Raw genomic sequence first — 23,775 nt, forward strand, 5'->3', positions numbered from 1 at the left:
ACTTTTGGGTTTTAAACACAAGAAGAAATACTGCAAGAAAACCTGCAAGGAACGCAAGCCAGGAGGAAGACGAAAAAGACAGGCAAGAAAGACACGCTCGCAGCAGGGACAGCAACGCTCGCAACGACTGGCCAGGAACGCAAGAAACGGAAGGAAGAAACTCACGGGACAAGCACGACCCTCACGGAAAGCAGCGGAGAAGCAGCACGAACAGCCAGTAACCCCAGTAATAGCCCCATGGTGAGCATGTACCCCGATCCTGCACATCCTGGACATAGTTTTAGTGTAGAGGGGAGGGTGGTTTGAATAAACGTGGGTGTGTAAATGAATATGTGTTGGTCAATTTTGCGATGTGTCGTACGTTCCCCATCTTACAGTCAAGAATATGTCTAATATGCCAATCTCCTATCCCCCCACATCCGGACCAAACTCAGATCCTGGGGGGACAGGGCTTTCTCCATCGCTGCTCCCACCCTATGGAACTCACTACCCCAAACCGTTAGAGACTCCTCCACACTCACCACATTCAAAACATCGCTGAAGTCTCACCTGTTCAGTACTGCCTTCAACCACTGAAGGTCACCTCACCTTCTGTCTCCTTTCTCTGTTCATTTATTTATTTACTTATTTATCTATTTATTCATTTCCCTATGTTCTCAAAATCTCTGTAAAGCGTCTTTGAGTATATGAAAAGCGCTATATAAATAAAATGCATTATTATTATTATTATTATTAATAGAACTGTGTCTAAGTATTCGTGTAAGTGTGCATACGTCTAGTAGAACTGTGTCTAAGTATTCGTGTAGTTATGCATATGTCGTTTAGAACTGTGTATAAGTATTCATGGACAATAGTCCCAAGTGCACAATAAAAGCCTTTTCCGTTTAAACCCTGGTCTTCAAATCTGGTCTGGTTGAATTTTTCTGCACTATAAACGCTCCTGCATCTAAGTCCAGTGTCTAGAACCGTAAGGGGTGAGTGGGTCGAACCACTCACGGGGAACCAGTGTGCGAGGTCTGGTCGAGGGACCAGAGCAAGGCACGTGGACCTTAGGTCGGGCGAAAGCTCGACGCAGAAACCCCTTACAGCAGCAACGCCCACGGATCAGCTCTCTTAATCCAAAGCATCTAGTGGTTTTCTCTGCGGCTTCGCTTGCGGATTGAATGGCCCTCTTCTTTGCCAGCCCCGTAATGCCCAATTGGTTGAGGACTTTGCAGAATGAGCGTCCTGCAAAGCCTCTACAGCCCACCTCTATGGGTTCATAGCATGTTTTCCTGCCTCCATCCCAGCACATCTCCACCAGTTCCTGGTACTTTGCGCGTTTCCTCTCATTTGCTTCTTCCATACGCTCTTCCCAGGGCACTGTCAGCTCCAGAATGATCAGCTGTTTTGTCACTTCGGAGGTGATGATCATGTCTGGACGGAGTGATATTGCTGTGATGTGCTGTGGACATTTCAGTTGTTTGCCCAAATCGACGTGCAGCTGCCAGGCAGTGGCCGTGTAGAGGAGGCCCGCCCTTGTTTTTGGTTGTGGTCGAGGCTTCTCTCCAGCTTTAACAAAAGTGATTGATTTATTTGAAGTGTTTGCTGTTACTGATGGCAGTGGCTATGCTCTCAGCAACCACCTTGAGCACCTGGTCATGGCGCCACCGACAGCGACCTTCCCCAAGGGACTTTGGGCAGCTGCTGAGGAGATGTTCTAATGACCCCTTTCCAGTGCAAAGTGGGCAGGAAGGTGTCACGCTCTTGCCCCAGACATGGAGGTTTGCTGGGCTTCGTAGGGCATCGTAGTCAGCTTGGACAAGGAACCGGATGCGCTGGAAGTCTGCCTGCATGATGTTTGACCAGGTAATCCTGCGCTGCAGTATGCTCTCCCACCTTATCCACGCTCCCTGCTGCCTGAGCCCCACCATCCTGCTCACATGCTCTTCCTCCACACCTGCTCGGACCTCTTCCTGGATGAGATGGTGTCTCTCCTTGCCCTGGGCCTTGCCAACCTGGGTCTTAGGGAAGTATCCCAAGCCCGCTCTGCCAGTTGCCGTGACTCCCACCAATGCCTTTTGTCTTAGGCGTGACTCTGCCACCTCCACTGCTTTCTCCGCCCTCCATTTCCTCCCTGTTCTCACCTCGATGCAATCCCACTTTTAAAAAAAGGAGGGAGAGAGAAAACGGGAAATTATAGACCAGTTAGTCTGACATCAGTGGTGGGGAAGTTGCTGGAGTCAATTATAAAAGACGAAATTGCAGAGCATTTGGATAGCAGTAACAGGATCGTTCCGAGTCAGCATGGATTTACGAAGGGGAAATCATGCTTGACTAGGAAAATTGACTAGGATGTTACTAGGAAAATTGACAGGGGAGAGCCGGTGGATGTGGAGTACCTCGACTTTCAGAAAGCCTTTGACAAGGTCCCACATAGGAGATTAGTGGGAAAATTAGAGCACATGGTATTGGAGATAGGGTACTGACATGGATAGAAAATTGGTTGACAGACAGAAAGCAAAGAGTGGGGATAAATGGGTCCCCTTCAGAATGGCAGGCAGTGACTGGGGTACCGCAAGGCTCGGTGCTGGGACCGCAACTATTTACAATATACTTTAATGACTTGGATGAAGGGATTAAAAGTACCATTAGCAAATTTGTAGATGATACAAAGCTGGGTGGTAGTGTGAACTGTGAGGAAGATGCTATGAGGTTGCAGGGTGACTTGGACAGGTTGTGTGAGTGGGCGGATGCATGGCAGATGCAGTTTAATGTGGATAAGTGTGAAGTTATCCACTTTGGTGGTAAGAATAGGAGGGCAGATTATTATCTGAATGGTGTCAATTTAGGAAAAGGGGACGTACAACGAGATCTGGGTGTCCTAGTGCATCAGTCACTGAAAGGAAGCATGCAGGTACAGCAGGCAGTGAAGAAAGCCAATGGAATGTTGGCCTTCATAACAAGAGGAGTTGAGTATAGGAGCAAAGAGGTCCTTCTGCAGTTGTACAGGGCCCTAGTGAGACCGTACCTGGAATACTGTGTGCAGTTTTGGTCTCCAAATTTGAGGAAGGATATTCTTGCTATTGAGGGCGTTCAGCGTTGGTTTACTAGGTTAATTCCCGGAATGGCGGGACTGTCGTATGTTGAAAGACTGGAGCGACAAGGCTTGTATACACTGGAATTTAGAAGGATGAGAGGGGATCTTATCGAAACATACAAGATTATTAAGGGGTTGGACACGTTAGAGGCAAGAAGCATGTTCCCAATGTTGGGGGAGTCCAGAACAAGGGGCCACAGTTTAAGAATAAGGGGTAGGCCATTTGGAACAGAGATGAGGAAAAACCTTTTCAGTCAGAGAGTTGTAAATCTGTGGAACTCTGCCTCAGAAGGCATGGAGGCCAATTCTCTGAATGCATTCAAGAGAGAGCTAGATAGAGCTCTTAAGGATAGCGGAGTCAGGGGGTACGGGGAGAAGGTAGGAACAGGGTACTGATTGAGAATGATCAGCCATGATCACATTGAATGGTGGTGCTGGCTCGAAGGGCCAAATGGCCTACTCCTGCACATATTGTCTATTGTCGATGCCAGCCGATGACACCTTTTTGTCTCTGGAGTCCCTGTACTGTAGGGCTTCTCTTGTCCGTGTCACCATAAACTCTTCAGTGAGGCCACTGAATGGGAGCTGCAAGATGTTACTGGTCCCGTACAGTGCTGTACTGTTGAGGCTGTGGGGAAGGCCAAGCCACTTGCGAAGAAAGCCACTGATCTTCCTTTTGAGGGACTCAACTGTGGTCAATGAAACAGCGTAAACCAGCAGAGGCCACAGGACACGGGGCAGGATGGAATGCTGATAGATCCAGGCCTTAAATCTGCCAGGCAGGCCTGACTTGTCGACTTTGGTGAGCCAGGCTTCAAGGTCTTCGATGGATTTTTGAATGGCGGGCAGAGTCCCTCAGAGTTGCGTCAAAAAGCTTCCCCAAACTCTTGACAGGTTTCTCAGTGATGGAGGGAATGGCAGTTCCAGATAATAAGAAGTGGAATTTGTCAGTCACCTTCCCCTTCTTCGGGGCCGAATGGCCTACTCCTGCACCTATTTTCTATGTTTCTATGTTTCAGCACCATGGACCTTGACTTGGTTGGCTTGAAACTCATCCTTGCCCAGGTGATAAGTTTCTCAAGACCTTGTAGGATCCACCTACTCCCTGGGACCAATGTTGTGGTGATAGTAAGGTCGTCCATAAAAGCTTATTGGGGGCTCTCATACACCAGACTTGGTTAGGGGGCATCTGCATTCCACCTCGGCTGACTTGGCCACCATGTTCATGGCAAGAGCAAAAAGAATAACAGAAATGGTGCAGCCCAAATTAGGACATTCGGCCCATTAAGTCTACTCCATCGTTCAATTATGGCTGATCTATCTTTCCCTCTCAACCCTATCTCCTGCCTTCTCCCCTTAACCCGACACCTGTACTAATCAAGAATCTATCAATCTATAATCAAGAATCTATCAATCTCTGCCATAAAAATATCAATTGACGGCCTCCACAGCCTTCTGTGGCAATGAATTCCAGATTTACCACCCTCTGAATAAAGAGATTCCTTCTCATCTCCTTCCTAAATATACGTCCTTTTATTCTGAGGCTATGGCTTCTGGTCCAAGACTCTCCCACTATTGGAGACATCCTCTCCAAGTCCACTCTATCCAGGCCTTTCACTATTCAATGAGGTGCCCCCCTCATCTTTCTAAACTCCAGCGAGTAAAGGCCCAGTGCAGTCAAACACTCATTATATGTTTACCCAATCATTCCTGGGATCATTCTCAGAGACATAAGGTCTGACTTCACACGAAGGACACATATCATGTTGTATTGCACCACAGTTATACAAAATGGTATAGACTTATCACACCTAGAAGATAAAAACTGGGATCCATGAGGCGTTCTGGATCATGTGCAGCAGCACAAAGATACACTTGTATATTCCGCAGTGGCCTGCCAGAGGCCTCATTCTGTCAATGAGAAATGCAAAAGAACAAACTAGGATCAGCCATACTTACAAAATGAGTTGCCAACTTATTGAAGTTGCAACATGTAGGTTAAACGACAAAAATAACTTGCAATAGACAGCTAAGCAATGTCAGAACCCAAGATCCACACCATCATAGAAGTTATGTCTTCAGCCAATTAAATCACTCCACATATCAAGAAATGGCTGAGAGCATCAGATATAACAAAAGTTATGAGACGAAATAGCATCCCAACTGCAAACTTGCACCCCACAAATTGTTCTGCCGCAGCTAGCTATTCCAGTATAGTTATAATACTGGCATCTCCCCAACACTGGGAAATTGTTCTAGTATGTCCTGTTCACAAAAAGCAAGACAAATCCACTCTGGCTAATTATTCTCTCCACCAAAATCATCAGCAAAACAATGGAAGATTCAGACAATGTTATTAAGAGGCACATATTCAAAAATAACCTGCTCATCAATGGCCCAGTTTGTATTTTGCATTGACTACTTGGCTCTTGACAACATCACAACCTTATCCCTGTAAGCAAATTTCAGACTAGAGGAGAGAGTGCCCTTGATGATAATTTAGCATTTGATTGGAGCAGGAACAAGGCATGTCTGTTCTGCCATACAATGTGATCACAGCTGATCTAATCTTGACCTCAGCACTACTTCTGCACTCTACCCCCTCGTTCTCAAGTCCCTGGAGTTCAAATATTTTCCCATCACCGCCGTGAATATATTCAGTTTCTCTTTCTCTACATCTCTTTGGAGTGGAGAATGTCAAAGAGTCAGTCATTCGAGAGATGAAACTCTTTGTAGTGGCAACTTCAATCCTTACAATAAAGTCCTTTCCGCTTACCCCCATTTCACGGAGGCTGGACTGATGGATCTCGACTCAAATCGACAACAGAGAGAACTTCACAATGTTTCAGTTTAATTGCATTAAAGTAGTAATGCAAAACAGATTAGTATTTCTCCCATCATAGATCTGGTAAGAATTGTATCTCGCCAAAGCTTCTCCGCGTCTGACCCCTCCTATCTCTGCATTCACAAATATACTCCTAATTCTGGCTCCTCCCAGTATGTTATGCCCATATATGTATTCATCTCACGACAACCCCCAAGTGTCCAAAAATAATACAGCAAGATACAAAATAATGCTAAGACAGCTAGTACAAACACAAACTACACTCTTTTTCTGCCTTAAAAGGGAAACCCCTTCCTCTGAAACTCTACTTTCTGGATCTCGATACTTACACTCGGAAAAACGGTTTCTCAGAATCCATCTTGTCAATTCCCCTCAGAATTTTATGCATTTTAATGATGTTATTTTGTATTATTTTATACCATCATCTGTATCATCCAAAATCACACATTTCTAATTTGGGGCACTGCTTTATTGTTAATTAAACTTGATCCTGGAATTGTCCCAAAAACCATGTGAAGATATTAACCAAAAAGACTGCAGCAGTTCAGGAAAGTAGCTCCCCACCTCCACTGCCATCTCGTGGACTATCTAGTGACTTTGCTATCTATCTATCTATCTATCTATCTATCTATCTATCTATCTATCTATCTATCTAGTGACTTTGCTGGTGATACTCCTACCTCAAATTTCTTTTTTTAAATAAATTTTAAAAATATATACCCTTTGATAATTGCAGATGCTGCCAGCTATGCCAGCATTTATTCTCTATTGCAATTGCTCCCAAACTAAGCAGCTTGCTGGGCTGTTCTAGAGGGCAGTTAAGAGGTGATAAAATTGACTGATCTTTTGCGTGTGGCAGATTTTCTTCCAGGTCAGTGTTAAAAACAATACAGTATTTCTCAGCATGTCAGGAGAGAAAAGCAGTTAATGTTTCAGGTCTGAGAGTCATCATAAATGCGAGACAAATAAGTTAGTCTAGGTAGCGAACTAATTTGTGTGACTTAATTGGCGGTTAGGGTGGGAGTGCAGTTTTTTAATTCAATAATTTAACGGTTGCTTTTACTGATTTTTTAGTCCTCAGTTTTCACGATTGGATTCAAGGTCTGAACATTCATGGTTCTGGACTTTTGCACCAATAATTCATTGTACAATGCCTTTTTAATTAGTGTTAAACAAATGCTTCAACCAAATGTTAGATCGGTTTTACTTTTGATGGCCAAAACGGAACAATGTCAGTGCCAAATATTTTGTGGAAAGAACCATCCTCTCCCAAATGTGCATTTATAAACACCTTTAAAGAAAACTGTCATTAAGGTTATGTCATGTAGGAAGGTAAAGTTCTTTCAGCCTGCTCTGTCACCAAATAATTCCATCATAGATCTGACTCTGGTCTCAATTCCACATTCCTGCTGGACCCCTAAAGCCACCAGTTCCCCATGAACAAAAAAGCTGGTTTAATGATTGTATTCAATCACCTTGGTTATATTCAATTACTAAACTTATGCAGCTCCCAAGGGATGTCTGAGGATTCATGTTCATTCTGATGATTCTGGAGTCAGTCTTAAATAGACAATCCCTCAGAAACGTTATCCCTCATCCTGCATGCACCCATGTGGGAAAACATCCTTTCCCCTCAGAATCCTGTTTCAGTGGAATCACCTATCACTTTTCTTAATTCAAAAAAATAAAGGTCCAACCATTTCACAAAAAAACAAATACTTCATTCCAGAAGTTAACCTACTGAATCTGCTCGGAAATACATGTTTGCAAGATAGTCCCCTCTAATATGGAGGCCAAAATGACACAGAGTATTGCAATAGTGGTTTTGCCAACGCTTAACGTGGTTAATGCAAGACCTACCTACTTATTGTCCTCCAGCCCAATTGCAATAAAAGCCAACATATCATTTTCAATTATCAATGTAGATGGCAAAATACGAAGCCCCAACACAACTCAACAACCCAAAACTGACACTTGTAGCCCAATTCTTCTGTTGTTGCCAATATTTCCTGACAGCCCCAACTCAGTAAGCTAGTACTTTGTGCATTAACATTTATAGAATTTATATTGCAAATTCATTCTTAATACCAACAATTAATAAACACAGCTTTGTCTACTCAACCAAGTCAGATTTAATTTACTGGACCAAAATATCAATTATAACAAAGCTGAAAGACCAGGCCTTCATAGTTGTTGTTTTTCTGTATCATATTTCTGGTCTGGTTAATCTTAATTCACCATCACATAATACCCATCTCAAAGGATGTTTCAAGGAAATAAAAACATGAAAATATTTGTGGGTTTCCCAGAAGAGCTAAAGTATATTAATTTCCCAGACACAAATAAATATACTGGTGGACAAAAGCAGCGCACCAGGATTCAGTCTGCAAAACAATACAGCAAAGTTCCCTTCAATTCTGCAGCAAGGACAGGAAGCAGCATGTGAGGCTGGGAAAGCACATCTCAAACCCGCAGATCCTCACCATAGGAGCACCGCAAGGCTGCGTACTCTTCCCTCTCCTTTATTCTCTCTACACCAACGACTGCACCTCCACAGACTCCTCTGTCAAGCTTCTCAAGTTTGCGGATGACACAACCCCGATTGGACTGATCCACGATGGGGAGGAATCTGCCTACAGACAGGAAGTGACACAGCTGGCGTCCTGGTGCCATCGCAATAACCTGGAGCTCAATGCTCTTAAGACAGTGGAACTTATTGTAGACTTTAGGAGAGCTCCCCCTCCCCTCCCCTCCCCCCACTCACCGTGAACAACACCACAGTCACATCTGTGGAGTCATTTAAGTTCTTTGGAACCATCATCTCCAGGGACCTTAAATGGGAGGCTACCATCGACTCCACAGTCAAAAAGGCCCAACAGAGGATGTACTTCCTGCGGCAGCTGAGGAAACACAATCTGCCACAGGCAATGATGGTCCAATTCTATACTGCTGTCATTGAGTCCATCTTCACCTTCTCCATCATGGTCTGCTTTGGCTCAGCCACCAAGCACGGCATCCGGAGGCTGCAACGAATCGTTCGATCAGCTGAGAAGGTTGTTGGCTGCAACCTTCCTCCCATTGATGAACAGTACACTGCAAGGGCCAGGAAGCAAACGGGCAAGATCATCTCTGACCCCTCTCGCCCTGGCCACAAACTCTTTGAAGCACTTCCCTCTGGAAGGCGACTGTCAAAGCAGCCACAGCCAGACATAAAAACAGCTTTTTTCCCCGCGAGTAGTAGCTCTACTCAATAACCAAAAGTCTGTAGTCTCTTTTTGCTCTGGTTTATTTCACTCACATGTTTAAACCGTAATGTTGTATCCTTAATGTTTTAATGTTTTATGCTTTATTCTTAATTGTTTATTGTATGTTCGTGTTGTTACTTGCGAGCGGAGCACCAAGGCACATTCCTTGTATGTGTACATACTTGGCCAATAAACATTCATTCATTCAAGCTATGTTCATAGAATATGTGAAACAAGGGCAGCATGGTGGCGCAGCGGTAGAGTTGCCTACTATTGCATTCGCTATCTATCCATCTATATTACTAAAACTCTCTCTATGTGTGTTTGTGCACACCATAACTTTGGTACTTTGCACAGCCAAAACGGTACAACGTAGCACCACAATTTTTGCACCACGTTACTCACCATTATCCTGGACATATTACATAACAACTCTCATTCAAATTGAAGCAACATTTTTAAAGCTACAGACATTTTAAAGTTTAAAAATTCACTTTCTAACCCATTTCCTGAAACTCTTCAGCGTCTGACATCACAATGCTCCACGTTCGACTTCATTTGCTCCTCATGCGCCAAAACAAGATGGCCGCCGCCCGCCCGTAGTCGTTCCCTCTCTCCCCTCCCACCTCCCCCCCTTTCCCCTCACCTCGCCCGGCCCCGTCCCAGCAGAGACTAGCACGTTGGCAGTCAGCGTTAAACGCACGGGCACTGGTAAGTGACTTTCACAGCCAATGGCTCAAAAGAGGGGAGTGGGCATGGCGGCCGACTGGGTGGGGAGAGTGGGGGTGGGGGGAGGAGGGGGAGAGTGGGGGTGGGGGGAGGAGGGGGAGGGGGGGAGGGGGAGGAGGAGAGTGGGGGGAACAGTGGGGGTGGGGGGGAAGGGGGACAGTGGGGGGCAGGAGAGAGTGGGGAGGAGGGAAGAGTGGGGGTGGGGGTCAGCAGAGCGGGAGGGGGGAATAGGGGTGGGGAGGGGGGAATGGGAGTGGAGGCAGGGCTGGGGGAGTGGGGGTGGGGGGCAGGGGAGGGACGTGGGGGTGGGGTAGGGAGGATGGAGTGGGTCATTGGGGGGATAAGGGGGATTGAGTGAGGGGCTTGAGGGTGCTACACCAATACAGGAGAGACTTTGAGTCACGGGCTCACTCAGTGACGACACCCTCTCCCCTTCCCTGTTCCCCCTCTACGAGGAATGGGCCCAATGGGTCCACTTGGTCTAGTACATATTACTAAAACTCTGTCTGCGTGTATGTGTGTTTGTGTGCAGCATAACATTTGTGGTTCGCACAGCCAAAACGGTACACCATAGCGCCACATGTTTGCACCACCTTAATCACCATTATCCTGGGCATAATTTCTAACAACTCTCATTCAAATTGAAGCTCCATTTCTAAAGCTACAGACATTTTAAAGTTTAAAATTTTGCTTTCTAACCCATTTCTTCAAGGTCTTCAGTGTGTGACGTCACAATGGCATCCGTGCGCCTGTGAGAGATGAGCTCGCGCTCCCCACCTCCCACCCCGCCGGTATCCAGCGTGTGACGTCACAATGCGACCCGCACGTCTTCAAGAGATCAGTTTGGGTATGGGGGGCAGGGGAGGGTGGGGGTGAGGAGGTCAGGGTAAGATAGTGGGGGTGGGGGGAAGGGGGACAGAGCGGGGCAGGGGAGAGTGGGGGTGGGGAAGGGGTGGGGGAGGAGAGAATGGGGGTGGGGGAAAAGGGGAGTGGGTGGGGAGAAGGGAAGAGTGGGGATGGGGGAGAGTGGGGGTTGGGAGGAGGGAGAATTGGGGGTTGGGAGGAGGGAAGATTGGGGGTGAGGGGAGAGTGGGGTGTGGGCAGGGAGAGTGGGGGTAGGGTGAAGGGAGGGGGGAATAGGGGTGGGGAGGAGGAAATGGGGGTGAAGGCAGGGCTGGGGTAGAGGAGGGACAAGTGGGGGAGGGGCAAATGGGGGTGGGGGCAGGGGAGGGCAAGTGGGGGTGGGTCGGGGGGATGGAGTAGGTCACTGGGGGGAGGAGGGAGGAATAAGGGGGATTGAGTGGGGGGGTTGAGGGTGCTACAATGCAGGAGAGGCTTTGGGTCCAGGGCTCACTCACTCACACCTTCTCCCCTTCCCTGTCCCCCCTCTACGAGGAATGGGCCCAATGGGTCCACTTGGTCTAGTAATTACTAAAACTATTGCATTCGCAATAATTTTTTTCGCAAAAAATTATTTTATTAGAAATTTATAGGTTCAACATATGTTCAATTATTTATGGCTAATGCTGTATTTTTCTTATATTGGGTTTTTGCATATTAGTCCATTACATTTTAATAGCATGTACATTTAAACTCCGCTTATAGATTGGTTAATGTGTCCTTGATATATTGTCCCAGCACAAAATGCTTTGCTGTATCATTCTGTTTGGACTGGGTCCAAAGCAAGTTAGGGGACTGAATTAATTATGGGCTCTGGGCCAAGCACAGGAATTAATTATGGGCTCTGGGCCAACACATTAAGGGCAGTGGAAAGGGGACTGGTGATCACATGGATTGGCTTGCAAATTCTCCTTTCTTGAGCAATAGGTTTCTACTTTGAGCAACTGTGCCTTGAAGGTAATGGAAATTAGCATATACTTGGGTACAAACCTCACCCAATTTAAAACCCACAGTGGTGAAAATGATCCACCCTAATGTTAAGATATAAAGATTTGTCATGGCATGATGCAAAGCCAAACAACGAGTTCTCATGTGTAAGAAAGAACTGCAGATGCTGGTTTAAATCGAGGGTGGACACAAATCGAAGGGAATTCACCACTGTAAAGGTGGTTGGTTAGGATTCAATAAGAACTTTTGAGTATTTCTCCTCTGTGTTTTCCGAGGAGACAGTAGGACTGAGGAACTTGGGACAGTCAATGGAAGTGTCTTGAGAGCAGTCAGTGTTACCGTCGAAGAAGTACTGAAGGTACTATTGGGTATGAAGGTACACAAATCTCCAGGGCCTGATCAGATACATCCGAGGACATTGTGGGAAACTAGAGAGGAACTAGAGAGGAAATTACGGTAGCCCTGGATGAAATTTAGGAGTCTTCCTTAAATACAGGAGAGGTGCCGGAAGACTGGAGGGTGGAAATGTTGTGCCTCTATTCAGAAGGGCTGCAGGGAAAATGCTGGGAACTACAGGCCGGTGAGCTTAACATCTGTAGTTGGAAAGTTACTAGAGAGTATTCTGAGGGTTGGGTTACACAGGCATTTGGATCGGCAAGGGCTGATTAGGGATAGTCAGCATGACTTTGTATGATGAGGTACGAGGGTACGAGGGTAAACTAGCCAATAATATAAAGGAGGATAGCAAAAGTTTTTTTAGGTACGTGAAGAGGAAAAAAATAGTCAAGGCAAATGTGGGTCCCTTGAAGACAGAAGCAGGGGAATTTATTATGGGGAACAAAGAAATGGCAGACGAGTTAAACCGTTACTTTGGATCTGTCTTCACTGAGGAAGATACACACAATCTCCCAAATGTTCTAGGGGCTGGAGAACCTAGGGTGATGGAGGAACTGAAGGAAATCCACATTAGGCAGGAAATGGTTTTGGGTAGACTGATGGGACTGAAGGCTGATAAATCCCCAGGGCCTGATGGTCTGCATCCCAGAGTACTTAAGGAGGTGGCTCTAGAAATAGTGGAAGCATTGGAGATCATTTTTCAATGTTCTATAGATTCAGGATCAGTTCCTGTGGATTGGAGAATAGCAAATGTTATCCCACTTTTTAAGAAAGGAGGGAGAGAGAAAACGGGTAATTATAGACCAGTTAGTCTGACATCAGTGGTGGGGAAAATGCTGGAGTCAATTATAAAAGACGAAATTGCTGAGCATTTGGATAGCAGTAACGGGATCGTTCCGAGTCAGCATGGATTTACGAAGGGGAAATCATGCTTGACAAATCTACTGGAATTTTTTGAGGATGTAACTAGGAAAATTGACAAGGGAGAGTCAGTGGATGTGGTGTACCTCGACTTTCAGAAAGCCTTCGACAAGGTCCCACATAGGAGATTAGTGGGCAAAATTAGGGCACATGGTATTGGGGGTAGGGTACTGACATGGATAGAAAATTGGTTAACAGACAGAAAGCAAAGAGTGGGGATAAATGGGTCCCTTTCGGAATGGCAGGCAGTGACCAGTGGGGTACCGCAAGGTTCGGTGCTGGGACCCCAGCTATTTACGATATACATTAATGACTTAGACGAAGGGATTAAAAGTACCATTAGCAAATTTGCAGATGATACTAAGTTGGGGGGTAGTGTGAATTGTGAGGAAGATGCAATAAGGCTGCAGGGTGACCTGGACAGGTTGTGTGAGTGGGCGGATACATGGCAGATGCAGTTTAATGTAGATAAGTGTGAGGTTATTCACTTTGGAAGTAAGAATAGAAAGGCAGATTATTATCTGAATGGTGTCAAGTTAGGAGGAGGGGGAGTTCAACGAGATCTGGGTGTCCTAGTGCATCAGTCAATGAAAGGAAGCATGCAGGTTCAGCAGGCAGTGAAGAAAGCCAATGGAATGTTGGCCTTCGTAACAAGAGGAGTTGAGTATAGGAGCAAAGAGGTCCTTCTACAGTTGTACCGGGCCCTGGTGAGACCGCACCTGGAGTACTGTGTGCAGTTTTGGTCTCCAAATTTGAGGAAGGATATTCTTGCTATGGAGGGCGTGCAGCGTAGGTTCACTAGATTAATTCCCGGAATGGCGGGACTGTCGTATGTTGAAAGGCTGGAGCGATTGGGCTTGTATACACTGGAATTTAGAAGGATGAGGGGGGATCTTATTGAAACATATAAGATAATTAGGGGATTGGACACATTAGAGGCAGATAACATGTTCCCAATGTTGGGGGAGTCCAGAACAAGGGGCCACAGTTTGAGAATAAGGGGTAGGCCATTTAGAACGGAGATGAGGAAGAACTTTTTCAGTCAGAGGGTGGTGAAGGTGTGGAATTCTCTGCCTCAGAAGGCAGTGGAGGCCAGTTCGTTGGATGCTTTCAAGAGAGAGCTGGATAGAGCTCTTAAGGATAGCGGAGTGAGGGGGTATGGGGAGAAGGCAGGAACGGGGTACTGATTGATAGTGATCAGCCATGATCGCATTGAATGGCGGTGCTGGCTCGAAGGGCTGAATGGCCTACTCCTGCACCTATTGTCTATTGTCTATTGTGGGAGATGGACAATTTTATTTGTCATTTCAGGCTCAGCATTGCTAAGACAGCTTCAGCCTTTTTTAAAAACAACTCTCATGTCACTGCTGAGGACCAGGATATTCCAGGAGACAGAAATACTGACATAAATATTCCTCCTCCAATTAGCTGATTAATTGCCCACCACCATTTATGACGAGACTTGATCAGACAACAGGGTTTAGTTCTGATCCATTGGTTGTTAGATTTTTTACCTATCCATTTTGCATGCTATTTCTGTTATTTGGCGTGCAAATAGTCCTTCATCGTAGCTTCATTATATTGGCACACCATATTTTTAGTTAAGCCTAGTACTGCTCTTGGCAAGCCCTTTCGCAATCCTCCTGTTTTCCTAGCATAATAGGAATGATAAAGTTTAAAATTTCCCACTCAGTTATACTGCCCGGGAACACGAAAAGCTGAATACTTTATTCAAACCCCTTCACTTTTTCCACATTTTGTTGTGTTCCAGCCTTATTTTAAAAAGGATTAAATTCATTTATTTAATCATCAATCTACACACAATACCCCATAATAAAAAAGAGAAAACAGGTGTTTTGAAATGTTTGCAAAGTAATTAAAAAGAAATAACTGAAATATCACATTTACACAAGTATTCAGACCCTTTACTTAGTACTTTGGTGAGGCACCTTTGGCAGGGATTACAGCCTCACGTCTTCTTGGGTATGACGCTACAAGCTTGGCACACCTATATTTGGGTAATTTCTCCCATTCTTTTCTGCAGATCCTCTCAAGCGCTGTCAGGTTGGACGGGGAGCGTCAATGCACAGCTATTTTCAGGTCCCTCCAGCGATGTTCGATCGGGTTCAAGTCCAGGCTCTGGCTGGGCCACTCAAGGACATCCACAGACTTGTCACGAAGCCACTCCTGTGTTATCTTGGCTGTGTGCTAAGGGTCATTTCCTTTTGGAAGGTGAACCTCCACCCCAGTCTGAGGTCCAGAACACTCTGGAGCAGGTTTCCATCAAGGATCCCTCTGTACTTTAAGAAAATAACTGCAGATGCTGGTACAAATCGATTTATTCACAAAATGCTGGAGTAACTCAGCAGGTCAGGCAGCATCTCGGGAGAGAAGGAATGGGTGACGTTTCGGGTCGAGACCCTTCTTCAGACCGTAGGTATGTTGCCAGGTTTCCTCCAGACATCTGAAGAAGGGTCTCGACCCGAAACGTCACCCATTCCTTCTCTCCCGAGATGCTGCCTGACCTGCTGAGTTACTACAGCATTTTGTGAATAAATCCCTCTGTACTTTGCTCCGTTCATCTTTCCCGCAATCCTGACTCGTCTTCCAGTTCCTGCCGCTGAAAAACATCGCCACAGCATGATGCTGCCACCGCCATGCTTCACCGTAGGTATGTTGCCAGGTTTCCTCCAGACATCACGCTTGGCATTCAGGCCAAAGAGTTCAATCTTGGTTTCATCAGACCAGCGGATCTTGTTTCTCATGGTCAGAGTCCTTTAGGTGCCTTTGCGCAAACTCCAAGTAGGCTGCCATGTGCCTTTTACTGAGGAGTGCCTTCCGTCTGACCACTCTACCATAAAGGCCTGATTGGTGGAGTGCTGCAGATATAGTTGTCCTTCTGGAAGGTTCTCCCATCTCCAGAGGAACTCTGGAGCTCTGTCAGAGTGACCATCAGGTTCTTAGTCACCTCCCTGGCCAAGGCCAGTCTCCCCCAATTGCTCAGTTTGGCCGGGCGGCCAGCTCTATGAAGAGTCCTGGTGGTTCCAAAGTTCTTCTATTTAAGAATGACGGAGGACAATTCCTTCATCTTCATGGCTTGGCTTTTTTTTCTGACATGCACTGTCAACTGTGGGACCTTATATGGACAAGTGTGTGCCTTTCCAAATCATGTCCAATCAATTTAATTTACCACTGGTGGACTCCAGTCAAGTTGTAGAAACATCGCAAGGATAATCAATGGAAACAAGGTAAACCTATGCTCAATTTTGAGTGTCATAGCAAAGGGTCTGAATATTTATGTAAATGTGATATTTCAGTTATTTCTTTTTAATTACTTTACAAAAATTTCCAAACACCTGTTTTTGCTTCTTCATTCTGGGATATTGTGTGTAGATTGGTGATTAAAAAAAGAATTTAATCCATTTAAAAATAAGGCTGTAACGTAACAAAATGTGGAAAAAGTGAAGGGTCTGAATACTTTCTGAAGGCACTGCATATAATGGCCAGAACAGTCAAGAAACTGGACCATTTTCACATCGCTTAGTGTCTTGTTTCAAAGCAGCAAATAAGAGGACCTACAGCAAGCTTTCAGCTCATCTATTTACTAAAACTGTCATTTGTTTGTTTGTTCCTGAACTTCAGCCAAAACGGTACATGATAGTGCGACAATTTTAGGCCCTCCTTACTCACCGTTGTCCCTTTGGTGCTAATGGAAGAAGTTTCATTGAAATCGGTGTTATAGTTTAAAAGTTATTCACATTTTAAAGTTTAAATCCATCTCCGAGGGAGGGAGGGGGGAAGGAGCGAGGAGGATAAGGGGGGTTGAAGGGGATGGAGGGAGGGGGAGGGGTGGGGAGGAGAGAGGGGGGAGTGGAGGAGGTGGGGGGGGAAGGAGAGGGTGCTGCACCAATGCAGGAGAGGTTTGAGCCCAACGCGTCCACTTGATCTGGTCTTTGAATAAATGTGTGTAGACTAGAGACTTCAGTGAAATAAACTATCGGAACAAACTTCCATAAATCTTCAGTATAGAACACTGCAAGCCATTAGAATGCAAAATCAAATTTCTTAACACTGTTTAATTACAAGCCTTAACATCCCAAGAAGGAATGACCAGTTATTAACTAGCTCAGGTGGATGACACAACATAGATTTCTGCCTACAGCTGAGAGCAAAGATTTTGACATAAATATTACAGAAAAATGAGATTTGATTCAACTGACTCATTTAAGAGATTTATTGTTTTTGGACAGAAAATCAATAATATTATTTCACAACACATAAAAACACTAGAACTTTCTTATTGCAGCACTCAGAGGGGGAGCATTGCTGGTGCTTAGAACAATAGTTTCTCAACTGTTACAGGCGTCATGTCCCCAGCGAAGCTTTGTGTGAAATGCACTTCCTTGAATGCATCAAGTTCCCAGTGATTTTATTTACATTTGATCATTCCAATCTGGATAGGTAATTCTAGTCCAAACTGTTGAAAAGACTTTAAAGGACACTGAATTCAACATTTCATTTAAAATAAAATAAAAATCCAGTATTTTCCTGCATAATACTTACAATTGGAATTACATCAAACAAAAAGGCATAAAGGGCCAAATGTTTGGCTCCTCTAGCGTTTCACTTTACAAGTATATACTGGTGCTAAAAGGAAGCGTTGCAGACTGCTGTCAGAGCCTTCACAGTAGAGAAGGAAATAAGAAAAGATGTCAAGGAGGCGGCTCAAAGAATATTCGGAAAATACATTTGTCACTTCTTGAGAATCATGCTGTGGCTTGTGTGACGATCAGAAGCACATGAACAGCAAATACCAAAGGCTTCCTAACTGGCCTTTGAAGTAGAAACAGCAGTGGCATAACAAGGAACTTAGTTGAGGCCCCCCCCCCGAGAACTAAGCTGCAATGGTTGAAAGAGTAGTTGCTGATAATGGAGATTATATCTGCATTTGTTTAGCATTTTCTTGTTAAATACCCACAGATTGGCGGCAAAAAAAGTTACATACTACACGAGTGTAATGAAAAGTGTGTTCAATCAAAACCACCTTGGCGATCAAACATGCCAGTAGTATGAAGATTCTCAACGAGAAATTTCTCACCCCACTTTCATTTAACCGTGAGAGAGTAAGAGATAGAAAAACAATTCGGAGCTAAATGGAATTAAAAAACTGCAAAATTCCTAGAACACCCGCTCAAATAGAATCCAGTACCAGAGATCTCATTTAAGAGAGAGGCTCTGGTCAGGAAAAAGGAGATACTTAAAATTGAGATAGTCGGATCAAGTGAATCCCGCTGCATTAGTACACCCAAGCAGTCAATTGAAAGGGCAAAAAGAGAACATTAAATAGTTTATTTGAAGAATATTTATCTTGGTTGAATTAATCATAGAATCATCTATGGCTTAGTTGGTACATGGATAGGACAGGTTTGGAGGGATATGGACCAAGTGCAGGCAAGTGAGACTAGTGTAGCTGGGACATTGTTGGCCGATGTGGGCAAGTTGACCTGAAGGGCCTGTTTCCACACTGTATCACTCTATGACTCACTATTCTCCTGCAAATCGGAAAACTACTGGATTAAAATGGACTTCTAAAGCTAGAGATTATTCTGAAGGCCAACAATTCAGTGCAGAATTCTAGCTTTTTCAAATTTCATAGTAGCTTAAATCTGGACATTACTGAGCATCTAACAGCTGAATATTGTACATACCAAGTGAACAAAAAAAAAGAGGATCAATTGTTTCATTATGGATGGAGATTGGGTATTATAACTTGAGGTACAATAATAAAGGGAATTGCAGTGAAGAGACTTGATTCCTCGACCATCTTTTTGTGCCCCTCAAACATCTGAAAGCACATCCTGATAAATGCGTGATTTACTGGGAAAATTAATTGGACGCAAAGAAAATGGTCCAAGCAACAAAATATTGTTACAATGCTGCTCCCTCTGGCTGGGTCTCATGTTCTGCCTTCTGTAAATCTGAAACCATCCAAAGCACTGTTTGCTATGTCCAAGTTCACACATCCCATTAATCCATTACATCTGATGAACTATACTCACCTCAAGACCAATAATTCCTCCATTTTTTAAATTCCAATCCAATTATACTGGGGTTGCCACCTTATACTTTCTCCTTCAGTCCTGCAAGATACACGGGTATCTTCTAAGCATCTTCCAACAGTAGCCAGGCCTAAATCGGCAACAACCTTCAACCTCTGGAATTCACTCCCTAATTATCTCCATCTCTTTTGAGAGGCTTTTTATAATCCGTATCTGCCTGAAAATCACTGAGTGGTCCAGTTAAGTTATGTTTGATAACACTCCTGTTAAATGTGATATTTCATTGCATTAATAAATGTGCTGCACAAATATAAGTTGTTATAAAATGACAGGGAGACTTACCCACATGCAGGCCTCCAGCCTGACTTTGGAGATAATGGCCCATAGAGAGATAGTCTCTTTCAATTTCTCATCAGGGCAGATGATTTTATCTGGATAGGGAGGTTCCGGGAAATTCACAGAGTTACATTCATATGCAGCCAAAGTCACTGAAGCAATGTGTGGTCCCTGAAGACGAAGCATAAGGAATAAAGTTTTGTGAATTATTAACAGACTAAATTTCAAAGAACTGCAAACCTTCACCAATTTTCTTTCAATTAATAGTTTGATATTTAATTTTGGGACTTCAAGCCAATCCAAGCATATAATGAACCTAAATTATAAACACTTGTAAAGTGTTTACAAATCGGACTATAATTTTATTGAAGTTTCTTTAAATAGCTATGCATTTCATCCTGCAGAACAATAGTTGGCTAATTGTTTTCTATTCAGCATGATGTACTCTGTTTATAAATTAGATGCAATAATCTATGGCACTACTAGTTACAGCTTTTTAAAAATCATTTAAATTGTAAAATTTAAAAAAAATTAAAGAGCCCTTTCTTTTTTTGGGGGGGGAAGATATGGAAGAAAACAATAAACTTGTCATTCAATACCTCAATAGAACTTTTCAATGTCCCCGATCAATGGAATTTTACACTCACATGTAACGGCACAGTGGTGCAACTGGTACCCTGATTGAACCCGGATAATTGAATTCATAAACTCTACTAGCTACGCCACTGCATCGCTTCCAACACCATACCAAGGATTTCTCAGTGAATGACTTTGTGACGCATTGAATAGATGCCGACTATGTCAGCATTCCCTGCAAACATAGCCACATGCAGACGTAAATACAGCTAAAATCTAACTCTGATTTTGGTTGTTCATGCAGGCCAGCAATTCTGCCTTGGCTCAAAAAATAAAAAGAAGGGCTGCCAAAGTAAAGTGACCTCTTGCCAGTAACTTCCAAAAATGTAAGGTGTTGCTTGGAGCCAGGCTCGCAAAAGCTAAGGTAGGCTCTTATTTCAGACATATTATGAGGAACATGAATTTATCCCATGGGTCCTACTTCCTCAGACACCAGAGGAGGAATGATTGTTTTTGTTTTAAAAAAATCTATTGTCATCTTTATGCCTGTCGGTGGACAATTTATTTTAGACTTTAGAGATACAGCATGGAAACAGGTCCTTGGCTCACCAAGTCCACGCCGACCTGTGATCACCCCACACAGTAACACTATCCTACAAACAAGGGACAACATACAGAAGCCAATCAACCCAACATCTTGTACCCCAAACTTGTACGTCTTTGAAGTGTGGGAGGAAGCCAGAGCACCCGGGAGAAAACCCACACAGTTACAGGGAGAACGTACAAGCTCCTTACAGACAGCACCCATAGTCAGGATCGAACTCTGGTTCCTGATGCTGGAAGACAGCAACTCTACCACTGTGCCGCCCCAGTTGCTATATTGGACCTTCCCCACACCCTCAAAAAAGTTTTACTCTTACCCTTGAAGTGCGAGACAGCTTAGTTCAAAGAATTCCTTTTCTACAGCATTTTACATTTAATGTTTGATGCAAGGTTTGGAATTAAAGTGATTCCAGGATATATATTTTTTTTTTAATTGGTTCTTGTGCATTCTTTTAGCTGATCGTAAAAATTGTCTACCAAGGAGAGCTTTCAACAATATATGGAACAGGACCAGTGGTCAACCACATTGACTCCTTGCTTAGAATTTTCTTCAGATTGGCTCAGACTTCTGAATTCAACAAGCCCAACGTTTCTTTCCAACTTTGGGTGGAAAAAAAATTAACTAATATTTACATTTTAAATCTGTTAGATCATTTATTGGCAATTTTTAAACAGAAATGTTTTTCTTCAAATGCAATCCCCAAGCACTCATTGCTCTTATAGTTCTGTCTGGAACAAGTCTACAGTTGTGTAAGAAAATAACTGCAGATGCTGGTACAAATCGAAGGTATTTATTCATAAAATGCCGGAGTAACTCAGCAGGTCAGGCAGCATCTCAGGAGAAGGAATGGGTGATGTTTTGGTTCGAGACCCATCTTCAGACTGATGTCAGGGGGGGCGGGACAAAGGAAGGATATAGGTGGAGACAGGAAGTTAGAGGGAGAACTGGGAAGGGGGAGGGGAAGAGAGGGACAGAGGAACTAAAGTTGGAGAAGTCAATGTTCATACTGCTGGGCTGCAAGCTGCCCAAGCGAAATATGAGGTGCTGTTCCTCCAATTTCTGGTGGGCCTCACTATGGCACTGGAGGAGGCTCATGACGGAAAGGTCAGACTGGGAGTGGGAGGGGGAGTTGAAGTGCTCAGCCACAGGGAGATCAGGTTGGTTAAGGCGGACAGAGCGAAGGTGTTGAGCGAAACGATCGCCGAGCCTGCGTTTGGTTTCGCCGATGTAAAGAAGTTGACATCTAGATCAGCGGATACAATAGATGAGGTTGGAGGAGGTGCAGGTGAACCTCTGTCTCACCTGGAAAGACTGTTTGGGTCCTTGGATGGAGTTGAGGTGGGAGATAAAGGGACAGGTGTTGCATCTCCTGCAGTTGCAGGGGAAAGTGCCCACGGATGGGGTGGTTTGGGTAGGAAGGAACGAGTGGACCAGGGAGTTACGGAGGGAACAGTCTCTGCGGAACGCAGAAAGGGGAGGGGAAGATGTGGCCAGTAGTGGGGTCCCGTTGTAGGTGACGGAAATGTTGGAAGATGATTTGTTGGACACGCTGGCTGATGGTGTGGAAGGAGAGAACGAGGGGGGTTCTGTCCTTGTTATGAATGGAGGGATGGGGAGCAAGAGCGGAGCTGCGGGATGTAGAAGAGACCCTAGTGAGAGCCTCATCTATAATGGAAGAAGGGAAACCCCGTTTCCTGAAGAAGAGGACATCTCTGATGCCCTATTGTGAAACACCTCATCCCGGGCGCAGATACGACGTAGACGGCAAGTCTAGAGTTTATACATGACAAGTTGATTCCATAGAAGTGTAATTAAACCAGAATTGCAGTTTAGGAGAATGAATAATCATTTAAATAAGCAGTACATATAAAGGAGAATCATAACATCTTTACACTACATTGTCTTATTTTTACAGACTATAAAGTTCCAACAAATGCGGTGTCAAATCTATCGAGTTGAGTGATGGTCTTCTAATATAACTTCTCACAAAACCAAAAAAGTGGTTCGTATTCAAAGAAAAATAACAAATATCAATATCTCAAAATCTTTGGTAGGATATTTGCCTCCCTGTCCCTGAATTCAAGCCGCAACTCAACACTGGGTAAACACACATTTGAGCACTGGGGAACATGTTGGATATTTGCCTAAATTTAAGCCAAAGGCCTGATATTAGTTCTGCTGTTTCTGATGTACAATGACCTCAGAACAATTTCTGACAAGCAAACAAAATCCTGATCATTGTGATACCACAGTTTATAATATTGTTTAGTTTATAAAATCTTTCCTTGACAAGTTCATTAGGTAAGAGACTGGGGAAAGAAATCGGCCATTCAATGCTTTGAAGGAGCATCTATCATTCGTTTATCTACCCTTATACCAGTATATCCTTTTAGATAATGATATACTTAAACCAGATGTGTTCTATTTGCCTCAAATATTTTGTGATAGAGTCCTATATTCTCATCAATCTCTGGCTAAACAATATTCTCCCAAATACTTAATTAGTTTTACTAATTAGTTTTACCTCCCAACATTTGATTTACAAATTCAGAATTTTGATGTCCAAAATTCAGAATTTTAACATTATAATTCATAATATGGCACGTAATGCAACTTTTCCGCAAAAAAAGGTATTCACACCAAGTGCGCATACACGTTGCGCTACATTCATGTGTGAAAAACAACAATTATTTCCAACAGTCTGTAGTTCTTGGACTACATGTACAATGTCAGGCCTATCATAAGTATATTCTGCTATTTATAGAAAGGGTAATGAACAGAGATACTTTTTGCAACACAAGAAAAAATTGTTTTGTATTTTCTATTTTGCTTTTCCTTACACATCCCAATTCTCTTGGTATTGAATAAAAGAACAATGGTCATAAAATGTATGACTAAGTTATGAAGAAAGAGTTGATATATACGACTCGACCAAGCATATGGAAGTACTTGAAGTAAATTCGCACCTTAATTGATAATCAGCCCAAAAGGTTGGTAATTGGCTTTCTGCTGTGTTTTATATTTTAACCCCTTCATAATTCATTAATATCGTTATATAATCTTGCACTTAAATTTAATATTTACTTATTACAGTTCCACCACTGATTTTCTGGCACTCTTGGTTCCAGAGCTTTGCT

The 23,775-nt window shown here is 43.9% G+C and overlaps 1 protein-coding gene across 1 annotated transcript in view; it reads right to left on the reverse strand.

The window, feature by feature from the left end:
- Positions 1 to 23,775, reverse strand: part of vmp1 (vacuole membrane protein 1) — a 123,090-nt gene that overhangs the window by 61,548 nt on the left and 37,767 nt on the right. Inside the window, exon 6 of the mRNA XM_078422721.1 lies at positions 19,465 to 19,629. Within this exon, the coding sequence (XP_078278847.1) occupies positions 19,465 to 19,629 (165 nt within the window). The remainder of the gene's footprint in view (positions 1 to 19,464; positions 19,630 to 23,775) is intronic.

This window comes from Rhinoraja longicauda, chromosome 26 (genome assembly GCF_053455715.1).
Source record: "Rhinoraja longicauda isolate Sanriku21f chromosome 26, sRhiLon1.1, whole genome shotgun sequence".
Lineage (NCBI taxonomy): Eukaryota > Metazoa > Chordata > Chondrichthyes > Rajiformes > Arhynchobatidae > Rhinoraja > Rhinoraja longicauda.